The 12973-nt window shown below is 44.1% G+C and overlaps 1 protein-coding gene across 1 annotated transcript; it reads right to left on the minus strand.

The window, feature by feature from the left end:
• Nucleotides 1-1942: 1942 nt before the first annotated feature.
• Nucleotides 1943-8032, minus strand: LOC144141501 (uncharacterized). Its single transcript, XM_077673053.1, has 4 exons — nt 7895-8032; nt 7518-7695; nt 3914-4055; nt 1943-2713 (listed from the first exon to the last, which is right to left on the minus strand). Exons 1-4 carry the CDS (start codon nt 7980-7982, stop codon nt 2615-2617), a joined length of 507 nt encoding a protein of 168 aa, XP_077529179.1. The 5' UTR covers nt 7983-8032; the 3' UTR covers nt 1943-2614.
• Between the last annotated feature and the right edge of the window lie 4941 nt (nt 8033-12973).

Genomic DNA, 12973 nt, shown 5'->3' on the forward strand with positions numbered 1-12973 from the left:
TCTCGGGCTCTATATTCAATACCAGCAGACCCGCTGCGCGACCTGACGGATTCGAGAGGAATATTTAGCCCCTAGCGTTCACTGAGCCATCGCAAGATGGCAGCAGAAAGCAGAAGACGAATTACAGACTTCGGCGGAGAGAGGTCGCTAGTTATCCGTGCCGCGGTGACGGTACCTCCAGCCTCCAGCATAGACCCGAAAACCCGCCCGCTCCGTGCAGGTATGGTGATCTAGAATTCTAGTTGTCTGTACCTCGGCGGAGCATCAAGGTGGGACTGACGTTACGAGGAGAGGGCCTTTTCTATGCTTGTATGGGGAGGAATTTACTGCTACCTTTAACTTACGCTGGCAAACTGCTGACAAGTTTTGAAAATACCAGTTTTGAACACTGCACAAAATTGTGCAAATTGTCGGCGCGTCGATTATCTGCACTAAAGAAGGTAAACCGATGTGATTACCTCTTACAAAAGGCAACAGGACATGGTTCAAAATCTGCAAAAGAAGTGGAATTGCTGCAGTGTACTGTCTCGCGTGGTCACTTGAATTATTGTAGCTACGAAACGAATTAAATGGTGTTGAACAGTACAACGCACTACTGGAACATCGAGATCCGTTTTTTTTGTCTCAGTACCGGTGACTGGCTTCTGGGAGTTCCTAGTTACTGAGGACAACGCCTGCAGCTTTAGGTCTCTCTGACAGTGATGTTGAGTCTATGCCACTCTTTTCGCTGAGCGTGACGCCACTCCAAGTTTTAGTGGTGCTGCCCCTACAAATAACCGCACCAATTTCAAGGAAAATCTGGTCTAGTTTTTTTAACAACACGTGGCCGGTCATGAAAAGCAATTGCGGAAGCTTTGTCGTCAATTTTGAAAAAGTCAATCAGACAAGCCGCTTTGATTCGTTCGCAATGATTTACCTTCGCTTGGGGAACCAAGTGGATATATCTGGCTCTTGAATACAGTTTTTTATTGCGGAACATTGGTTGTTTTTTTTTTAAATTAGCGTGTTTCTTTTTGTGAAGGTATCAAATTTTCAGTTTCATGTGCAGAAGCAACACCTGGGGCCGAATTCTTTGAGCGAAAGGCGGTGTTTTGGAGCGGCGTGGTGTTGGCATGCAAGTGCATGTATTCTTTGACCTCGGAGTCACTTTGGGGAGCAGCATCCTGTAGAAAAAAATGTGGTTGATGCCTCTTTCATAGGAATCGGTAAAGCACGAAAGTGAAATGTGACTTCACAAGAGCATTTAAATGTTTATTGTGCATCCATAATAACTTGCACATGGCTATTTATATTATGTCGCCATGGCACCGTTATACTCATGAACGTAAGACACTGGATTACACGCGCAGGAACATCGCGTAAATACAACTGAAATCACAGCCCCTTGAAAACCGTACGAACAAAACAGAACCGAAACCGAAACCAACAGCGGTAGGTAGCAGGGTGTGCCTCAATTCACCCGCGTCCCACGTACACGAAGACGCTGGCATAGGGCGGCAACTGTCGGTGTTCATTACTGTAACGATGAACTACTTCGCGTCGCCTCTCTTAGACAGCAGCACTACCTGTATGAATAACGTAGTCGGAAATGAGAGTTCGTGGCTCGAATCCTGGCGAAGCCGCGTCAATGGAACTTTTTCTGGCGATGTCATTTCCGTGACAGGTATGATGCCTGTGAGATCTTGGTGTACCCGGGCATTAAACACTTCCCTGTTAAAACACACGGGGAGCCCCCCTGGAGGACTTGCTGCCCCTGGTCCAAAATGACACCGCGCATTGAGCGCCACTTTGCGCTCGATTTGGACCAGGAGCACAAGGTGAACCAGCGGGGCTCCTTGCATCTTTTCTACAGAATCGTGTCCCGCAAAAGCGACGCCGAGGCCCAAGAATACATGCATTTGCATGCCAACACCGCGCAGCTCCAAACCTGCGCCCTTTGCTTTAGCGAATTCACCCCCTGGGCTGTGAAGTGCACATTAACGGAGGGCCCTACCACATTTCTGGCAACTTGTAAATCCTTACCGTGCGTCAAATTCTCCGAGCGTGATCGTTCTAATTTTCAGCCTCAATGAAATAAACGGTTTTCTAAACCGGTATCAAATCTGCGCTGTATCAAACCTGCACAAAACATCAGCCATTGAGCCCCAGCTACGGCGAACCTCCACTTCACTAAAACAGTTTTTTCTGTATTTATGGGGGCTTCTTGTGATGCTTAGTTATTGTTTGAGGGTGCGTCGGAATGGGAAGCAAGTGGGTTGGTTGATGCCTGTTGAAACTTGAGAAAACAGAGCGACAAATTGGACGTAGACTTCGGAGGATACAAACAGTCGGTTACAAGCAATCATAGTTTATTGTGTCCAAGCGCCCTGAATGCACGTCTGAAAGGCACTAGAAAGAGAGAATAGAGGTGGAAAGGCAACATTATTGCGTCCGCGGTTGTTGCAAGTCAACGTCCCAGTGTTCGCTGTATCATTAAGTTTCGGGTAGATATGTGCACGTAAAATTGCCCAATATTTTTGTTTTGTTTCAGCTTGGACAGGAAGCTTGGTACATTTGTTTAAAAATAAGCATACAGTTTCGGTGACGACCAACTAACTGCTACCTGGCGAGGTCCTCACGAAGCCGGGTATATGGTGGCTTCGAACCAATAACAGCCGACTATGACCCCTCCATCGGTGATCTCCGCACGAATCTTGAGAGTAGTTGGTGCCCACTGAAACGAAACAAAAATAAAGCTCAGTTTTGTAGCCTTTGTGCACAATGTAAGTTTCGAATATGGTGACAAAAAACGTTTCTTAGAAACACAAATTTGCGTTGCTTGGGGGTACGTTCGTTTGACTGGAACTTTCATCTGCAATTCATCTGCAGCAATTAAACGGGTGGGAGGTAAACGAAAATTGAAGTTAACAATAAAGACTTAAACTTTCTGTCTAAGAATTGCACCAATGACCGTGAAAGAATGTTTATTATGGAAATGGCTAATCTGATTGATGTTCATCATACGCGGCTTCCATCTGCCACAGGTCTAGAAATGAATCCATGTCTTACTTTGAAAGATAAAAAACAAAACAAAAAATACACCAAATATCCTGGATTATGTATGACCTCGTTATATATAAGTCAGACGTCTCAAGCTTGCCAGGTTTGGTATCCTTTGGCAACAAGCAGAAAAACTCTCGATTCTTGTCAGGCTCAATGGCTGTACAAGCATTACGCGTGCAAAACATGGTTAGTGTTTTTTTACAACAAACTGATTAAATGTGATAGTATATATAATAATGTATATTACTTTACCAACTACTTTGATTCTGATTACATTCCATAAAAATGTTCTTAGAAATACACAAATGTTCCTTGTTTTATGCTGGTTTCAAAGCGTAGTATTTATATTATTGTTGCCGATGCCGAGACCACTCGATACAAATGTCAGAAATACACAAATGTATTTTGTTTTCTGCTGCTCCCCAAGCAGTCACTGTCGAGTGAGGTCGATTCACTGTAGAGTGTCGATGCCAAGAACACTTGATAAAATTGTTGTCAGAAATACACAAATGTTTCTTGTTTTCTGCCGCTCCCCAAGCATTCACTGTCTGTTCTGACTGGTGAAGAAAGTCAGGGGGCCAACGTTTCACCAAAACTTGAAATAATGGGCTAATTTTCTCATTACACACCTTTGAAGCGTCACGTAGAAAAACAGGCGCGTTGGTGCAGCCTCCATGACAGTATCTTACCTATGCATCGCAAAAGCTTAGGGAAAAATTTCATTGCCCCACGATCGAAGTTGCGTTGTACCAAAAAGCGCGGTTAAAGGCTTTCGGCTATTGCATCATATCGCTTCAGAATGTCAGGAAGAGTCTGCACTCGGTCCCCAGCCAAACTATGGTGGGCAAGGACAAAGGTGTAGCTAACTCACCCCGATGACAATCTGGGAGATGCTGTAGAGGATAAATGATTGGCGCCACTGCAACGCCAAAGCCGGAACAGGACATTTGTTTTCCCATAGCTCTCCGAGCATTTGCTCCTTCCGACTGGTTCCTTCGCAGAGTTTGTATTCGCTGAAAAACAGAACGGGACAAGTACATCATGGTTGAAAATACCGAACATAAAACGGCCTAATTTTCAAAATTAGAAATATCAAGTTAGAAAAAGGAAACAATGAAACATTTAGCATCCACCACAATACCTGTCTTCCGAGCATGCGGAGATCTATGGTGTTTGTAAAATGAACCAACATAATATCATGACAAGTATACAATATGTTGCACAGAAAATCACTTTCTGGCACGTTATTCCGGGATTTAAGGCAAGTTATCTGTAACTCTGCGAAGCCAAGCTTAAAGGATGTGTTCTTATAGAGCGAAACATTCAATCATTTGCGGTGCACGCTGCAGCAGAAAATAGGCGGGTAAGGTTTGCCACTACGAACCTCTGCGACCAATACAAGTGTTGAAGCCGGGAAAATCGACGGTGGAGGACGTAGACACATTTTCAATAAACAAATTATCTACACTATCTTACGACGCGGTTTGAGTGCGCACGTTTGCCTTGCCTAATTGTGGAAAAACAACCACATTCTTACACATCAAGCCGTAGGTCCAGCAGTATTTTGCCTCATTTCGCACGCTCTATAACAATGGCACTTGAAGGCGGCGCACATAGGGAAGACCGATTACCAAAACTGTTTTTGCTGTTGCTATAACACAGTGAATTGTAACATGTGGTGTGTCACACAAAACGTCTTATTAGACTCAGAAATATTATTAACAATGACAAAATAATAGGCTGGACAGCTGATTGGCTACGTTTGAGGTCACAATTTGTTACATTTGAGCATGCGCAGTCATCGTCGTGTGAAGTCACTTCCGGGGTACCGCAGGGCTCGGTGCTTGGGCCCCTATTGTTCATTATTTACATTAATGATGTCACACAGGTCATTAAGGACACACCAGTGAAGTTGCGATTGTACGCTGGCGACTGCGTTCTTTATACTAGCGTAAATAATGCTCATGACCAAGATGTTCTGAACAAAGTATTGTCGTCCTTTTGTGATTGCAGCACCACGTAGCAAATGAGCATTAATTACCATAAAACTGCTCAAATCACATTTACCAATAAAAAATAGCCGCTAAGGTTTAGTTATAATTACAATGGGCCCTACCTAAACTCTGTGAATACATTCAAATATCATGGTGTTACCTACACTCAAACCTAAAGTGGCACCATCACATCGAAACAATTTGAGCTAGGGCACTTAGAAAACTGGCACACATAAAACGAACACTCCAGCACTCCACCAAGGACTGCAAATTAACCTCGTATAAATCGCTCGTACGCCTCAGTGGTATGGTCACCCTATACTGCACTTGACATAAATATGCTCGAGGCATACAGAAAAAAGCAATACGGTTTATTTTCGGCTGGTATGACCACAATTTGTCTCCCTTATCTCACGCATGTTCGTTGTCGTTAGAACCCCTTGCTTTTCGACGCACACTTGATCGTACTCTGCTACATAAGATTGTACACAGCCGCAGTAGCATTAAAGCACCGATTACTTTTCTCATTCAGCACGACGAGCCACGCGTCGATCTCACCCACTCATCATTGTTCCCTTCCAGCCATTTGCAAATTGCTTTAAGCATTCCTTTTTTTCAGCCGTTGTTGAGATTTCGAATAACCTAGATGGTTCACCGCGCAAAAAACCAAATGGACGTTTTTTGAAATAATTGCATAACCATATTTCGTAATATGTTTTAAGTGCTATGTATGCTTCTGTGGTGTTGCTTAATGTATCTTCTTTTCTTTTCCTGATGTACCCACTCCTGCTATGTCTCGTGTATCGAGACAGCAGTATCTGTAAATAAATAAATGACTGACTAAATAAATAAATAAATATATAAATACATAAACAAACAAATAAATCAATAAATAATTCAGTGAACTGCTCAGGTATTGTTTTTTTTACGGGAAGACTTGTTCGTGTTCATGATGCGTCTTAACATATGCGATTATATTTCTTTACAAGCTATACGCTCATGCTGCAATGTGCACACAGAATTTGTCACGAGCCTCGTTCTTTTCTTACAAATACGTCATCATTGCACGTAAAATTGTTTGTTTTACTTCCCTTTGCCAATAGTACTCTTTTGAATACTTCACGGAGATTTCAAATACACTAGTCTCTCGATAAACGGAACTTGAAGCAACCGAACAAAATTGTTCCATATAACAGGAGTTCCGTTTTCTGAGAGGTATGTGCAAAAGTGAAAATTTATGTGCGTACACACTCCTAAGGGCATTTCGTGGAACTCTAAGCACTGGAAGGTGAATGTAGCTGATAGTTTTTCAGAAAACCAGAAAACTATAAGAGGTTTAGGTACAAAATTGACAAAGTATTTATGGCAACAATTAGTCATTGTGCCCTAAAAAATGCGTGAAAACGCATCAAAGAGCAGCTTTCGAAGTCAAGAATGATGTCCTTTCTCTTCTAACGTACTCGCATGGGGTGCACGCCTCAGGGTTCGATTTTGCGAGTGCTTACGAGCCACCAAATGTATAAGACGGCAATACCATAATGAAGCACGATTGGGACCACGGTGGCACGAACGAGGCGGCAGGAGCTAAGCCCTGTAACCTTGGCGACTTGAATCGAGCCGAACGACTACAACAAGAACTGCGATGTTGCATTCGTGAGGCTAATACGGCTGACTACTAACATGATAGGCTTACAACGCCAACGAGACTTAAAAAAGAAAAGAAAAACTGAACAGCCGGAACCGGGAAAAGCTGATACTACAGGCCATGGGTTTGAGAAAAGTTTCATTTCCGGTTCCGTTTACACGGTGAGGCGGAAATTTTAGTTCTGATTTCCGAGTCTTTTTTACTTTAGCTGAATACAAAACCAACCAACTTACAGGCTACAGCTCCTTTAAAACGACAATTCCGTTTAAGCGATTTAGGTTTATCGAGATTCTACTGTATACTCATGCGCGCCCCAACAATGGTGCTAGTATGTAATTTATTCAGCCTCGTTTTGTTTGTTTTTGTGCCCTAGAGCTGTGTAGGCGGTGTATAAATTTTTTGAGCTGCAAAACCCACTACTTGTGCTGTAAGCCCTTTATGCCAAGCAGCTTCTTAACTTCGGCATTCATACGAGAAAGATTCTCCACAGTCAAAGTGATATTTCATTGAGGCGATGCGTCTGAACTCTTCCACAGACACAGTGGCTGTACGCTTCAAGAATTTGGCCGTAGTAAGTAACAATATTAGGAATCTGGATGAGGAAGCAGTGCAGAATGTAAACAAATATAGGGAACTTCTCATATGCTTGTCGTTACCGTAAAAGGGGTATGACCATTATTATCGAATCGTGCTCCCAGTGTAGCTTGCGCCATTCACACCTATATGAACTTGGCACCTCCCGGTCACATGAGAAGCAAGGTATTACATTCTTTTGGCAAGTGGGACGGCAAAACGGATCGCAAAGCCGAACCGATTAAAAAAAAATATCCGCATACCAAGAGCCCATTCCAAACATGCACCAAAGCCTGGTTCCGTCTGCTGTCCAAATAGTGAATCTGATCGTCGGCTCGGATGTGAGAGGACGGGTGATGTTTACGTTGAAATCGACGTGTGTAGTTTCACCAAGTTTTGCCCCCGAAATTCTCACGTTGGAGAACAGAGCTCGTTGCACACCTGCAAGTTTTAGAAAGAAAAAAAAACATCAGGCACACAACTGGGCCTAACTTGAAGTGCGAGAGGAACCGGCGTACGGTATTCGCGTGGAGAAAAATATTCCTTAAAGAAGTTGACATAGCCCGGAGCAAGCTGATTCGCTGCTGTATGTGAAGTTTAGGCCAGAGGCCGCTAGCTGTTTGTTTTAAAATAGACTTACTTGCGCATGAATGAATCGTCGGCGTTTGGTAAGAAGCAACAAGCAAAGCGCTTGCCAGGGCTGTAAGGACAGTTGCCGGCAGCATCATGGACTCGAGTACCGTAACTTCCACTTAGAGAACGCAGCCTGAGTGTAGGACCGCTCTCAGTCTGCCTACATTTATACCCGAAGAGTCGCTTGAGTCATCCGTGTTAGATAGCCATGATGGTCCAGTCATTTCGACTCGTTTAATTCCGCGTCCTACAAGGAATGATTCACATGTCCTTCAAAGTTATCAAGTGAGAAAAACCACTTTGGAAAACCCGACGGCCACAGGAAATATTGGAGCTCTATCTCAACTCTTCCGCCGGATTCATGCCCCGGTTCATCGCAAGGCGCTTAAAAAATGTGGCTCTTGGCTGTTTTAATGACGACATCCTTACTTGGGCTACTTAAACGCAGAAATTTTGGTCTACCTCTCTGTCTGTCTGTCTGTCTGTCTGTCTGTCTGTCTGTCTGTCTGTCTGCCTGTTACTTAATTGAGCCGCCCAGCCAAAGTGCAACAAGGGCTGCGCAACAGTTTTATATACTCATCGCCAAACCTAAACGTTTGAGTCGGGTGGCAATGTTCATACTTGTCAACATTGTTGAACAAGAAGAAAACATAACGCAAATATGACGCATAGAATGAGCACATAAGTAATATTTGCACTGCTACTTTATAAAACAATTCATGGCTACTTGATTTTTCCGATAGCAACTGAAATACTGCGCTAACTGCAGGAAATCATCGCCTCCGGTGGCCCGCACTGCAATAGCTCCTGCCGGAATTTTAAGGAATCAAACAGCAACAGTAAAGAAAGGTTCCAGTGTATAGGTTCCGCGTTCCCCTTAGAACGCACATGGAGCAGGGCAACGTGGTTCTATAAACTTTGGAGTAGGGTTCCTCGATACACGCGTGTCTCAGCCGTACGACAGCGCTGGAATCGAGGCACCCGGCCTGGAGCATGGGAACGCGGGAAATTTAAATTGACATGAGCAAACCTTTGCAGTGTTTACCTTGAGAGAAGAGCGACGGAAGGGGAACAGCACGAGAGGTGAGCGGGAAAGAGAAAGAAGGCATTCACTTGGAAAATGTCGACAAAACACCATCGTCTTTCGACGACATTTTGAAGCCCAATTTCACGCACGCACCGTGTGTCCACAGATCTTACAAGAGCTTTTCCGTCGACCAACAGCTCTGTGGGTAAGGGAGTTAGTATTTTGACCGGACGCCACCGGCACCACTAAGATAAAGCTTTCGCATTAAAAACTGTGTTGGGTGTGGTTTGTGCGTCTTGTGGTGAAAACTTGCCTTGTCTTTTTCTGGCTGCGGTCTGCCCACCTGGCAACATTTCTAATGACTGAGCTCTTTAAAATTTTGTTTCCGCCTGATAGCGTTACCGGAAAACCATAACGAGAAGAAAAAATACCGAACGCAGGTGAGCATGTGCCTCGTCAGAAGCTCCGGCGTCGGCCAGGCTTGCGCGTGGGCGTGTGCTCCGTGAAGAGCTCCCAACAATACAAAAAAAAACGATCGATCGCACGTGAGCGTGCGTGTGCGTAGGGGCACCCCCTATTGGCTAGCTCGACCTTCGAGAACATTCTGCTGAGCGTTCGTGGCGTTATCTCTCGCGTGCTCTTCTGCTCGCAAAGTCAAGTGCGTTCGCGCCTCAAGAGGTGAGGGGCACAGACGCTGAGGTCGGGCTACAGACGCCGAGTTGACAAAGCCGGTTGCCGCGAGTTCTAGGGCGTGTTAACGCGGTCCACTTTATGAAAGATGCTAATGGCTGCGGATAAATGAACCCTGGCCTGCCAGTCATGAAGAACTCTCAGCGACAAGTTCGAAAATCTGTGTGGCAGCCGGTCCTCCAACGAAGGAAGATGAGCCGCCAGTTCTGCTGTTTCTTCAGCCTTGCACCAAGCTGCGCCAATTTTTCTTACTTCAAGAAGCGCATTAGTTTTGGACAGAAAAAAATTCTATTTATTCCGAGCACTGGGGTATTCTTGTCATCAAAAACTAAATAGGCGCATTTCTGCATTTCAAAATTTTTTGTGTTACCATTCGTCCGTTCTGTTGGAGAAGCCCGAGATTACGCTCTGCGGATGACCCAGCTGGCAAAGCAGGAAGTTAGGCCACTCATATAGCCTCCACAAGGATGTATGCTTTGCGAATGCTGATTTCTGATTTCTCTATCCTACCACCCGCCATCACTGTACAAGGAGGAAGCGGCCAAAAGAGGCACTGGTTCAAACTGAAGGCCTGATCTCATTGTCTTGTGCAAGGAAGTGTTCGCTCTTGCACAAGTAGAACAGTTCGGTTTTACAATGACGGCGCGAGCGAAGCAGAAAACTTCAAGCTGTGTGCCTTCTATTTCTTGTCCCAATACAACCATATAACTCTGGCATGCTCATTCAGCGCACCTTGGACACGTAAAAAATATTATAAACAATTTTTGCATTGCGCCCATGGGTCAATAAAACGCATTATTGTGACAGTGTTAGCAACAGCCATGTAAATTTCAGGTTAAGGTTCATTCATGAGCCCGTGTTTACAGATTTAGGCGTACGTTGCAGATACCCAGGTGGTCAAAATAGCCCTCAGCCATTCACTATGGCGCGTCTCCCAGCCTAGTTGTAGTTTTGGCGCCTTAAACTCCACAATCGCCATCATCATGGATTGGTCGAGGTAAGGCCCTGATAACTCCGCAAGAGTAAGGGCAAAGGATAGAAGTATTATTTACCAACCCTTGAAAATTTACCAACCCTTGAACCGGCGTATTCAGCGTATACGGTCGTTCCCGGTTTAGAATTATAAAGTGATGTCTACTATTGATTACTACCTTCATTTACAAAAGTGCAGCGTTGAGAGATTTTGGAAATACATGATTCTTGTAATTTTCAGCGTGTAACCAGCTGATTCAATCTTGTTCACTGGTGCTGGCCGGGCGGCATTTGATCATCTTGTGGTTACCATACTCTACACGTCACCAAGGCTGAAGTAAAAAGCGACAAACTGGCATTGTGCCAAAACTAACAGGTCTTTGAATACCAAGACACGTATTATTTTTGTCGGAAACGTACCGGAGCGTCCGCATTAGCTTGAGGCCAAGCGATCTGAAGCCAATTTCAGTTATTAAATATATCCTCGCCAGAGTGACTACCGGCTTCGAACCTATGGCCACACCGGAAACGGCGACGTCGGAAGAGATAAACACTTGATAACAGGTTGCATGCACCTCACAAGTCTTCCATGTATTAACTATATAACCGAAGGTAAGGTGTTTACCATCAACCGGTGGCCAAAACCTCCGGTAATATTATGTACACCTGTCGTCCGCATTGCTTACTAACTGCCAAAATATCCCACCCTAAATCTTCTGTGCTTACTGAAATCAATAACGCAGTAGCATTCATAAAAATGTTCTTAATTCGCGGGTAAAAGAGTCTTAATCACCCTCTCTCTCTCTCTCTCGTTCTCGCTTTCTCTATCTCTCCCTCTGTCCGGGTATTTGTCGCAATAAATTTCTGCGATTTAAAGCATTCTGCGACCCAAAGTATCCGCCTAACATAATTTATATATTTTAATAAACCAAAGCCCCTTTCTTAAGGCAAAGATGATTAAAAGTTAAAGCTTCCTCAAATTAAAACTAAGTCAAAGACAAAGCCCAAAATCTGAACTGCTTCGGCCTAGTGGTAATGGCGCAGTCGAACAGACGTTGGCCTCATTACGTGAAAGACCCAGGTTTGATTCCGACGACGGGAGGCATTTACTTCTTGAGGCGCTTGATGCACCTTCGCTTATCATCGTCATCGTTTTGTCAAACCCATCGAGTGAATTGGATTTTCGTGCACTTTAGTTCCCCTTTCTCACGTCATCAGCGGGGCACAGCAAGCTTCGCATTAAAAATGGAGTCACAAAAACGACACACACGCTGTACATCCCTCTATTACTTGTGCGTGCTGGTTTCTTCCAGTACAATCATAGACAGATACACCGTGAACGCGAACATGTCAGCCTGAACATACACATAGCGCGATTTCTTTCCATGAAGTCAAAATGATGCCCGGATTTATCACAGTAACGAATTTAAAAAGCGTGGTTGTCCAAATATAACAATATCTCGTCATTATTGGACCTCCACGAACTCTATTTTTTTTTTTCAAGTTTCCGTGTTCTGGTCCCCATTTTCGTGTTCGCATGTCATTTGTCCATGACTGAATAGGTATTGGTTCAGAGGGGACATAGTTCACATGCAATATGATGATTGTGCAATCACACACATTACACTTACGTTAACTTAGCATGGAAGATATTATTGCAAACGGAAATCTTTAAGGGTGTACAAAACTATATAGAATTTGCGGGATTGTTCGGTGCACGGACGGAAAACTTGTTAGTTGCGTTTGGAAGAAGGAAGTTACTTCGCATTCTGTACAGTCTACCAGCTAGACGCGGCGCTATTGGCTTCCTGAAAAATTGTGAGGATGGGCACGTGGGGAGTATATGGGAGTCCGGGTCATGTTGTTTTTTACCATTTTAACTCCCGCTTTGTAATTTGCCAGACAGTGTGTTCAGAACGCAATCGCTGGCTATAGTTAGCAAAAATTTAGCGTAGCGCTTATAGCTGCAGAACGCTTGTAAATAAATAGCCGCTTCATTTTTGATGATGATTATTTTTTATGGTAACCCCTCGGAAACTACATTGTTCAGTAAAGCATGTTATTGGGCTTGTTGGCGCTTTACACTGAAACGTGTTCACAGTTTTACTTTACGTCTAACTACAGTGTTCAGTGGTCTTATTACCTAAATATCGGTAAAAAAAAGCGCTGAGTTGGCCTGCGTTTCGTTGGAGCTTGTTTGGCATAGGGTGGCAGGCACTGACAAGCTTCTAGCAATTGGTAATTGCTTGGAGTTTCGAGCTGCTTCTGTGCATACGCTACCACTCTGCAATTTACGTAAAACTACCATTCATATATGGCGCATGTTTCTTACTGCGGGGCGAGACATGGTTAATATATTTTCCAACAGGCTTTCCCGAAATGCAAAATAAATTTCCC

This window comes from Haemaphysalis longicornis, unplaced genomic scaffold (assembly GCF_048455015.1).
Source record: "Haemaphysalis longicornis isolate Haplotype H1 unplaced genomic scaffold, Haemaphysalis longicornis Haplotype H1 scaffold_6, whole genome shotgun sequence".
NCBI lineage: Eukaryota > Metazoa > Arthropoda > Arachnida > Ixodida > Ixodidae > Haemaphysalis > Haemaphysalis longicornis.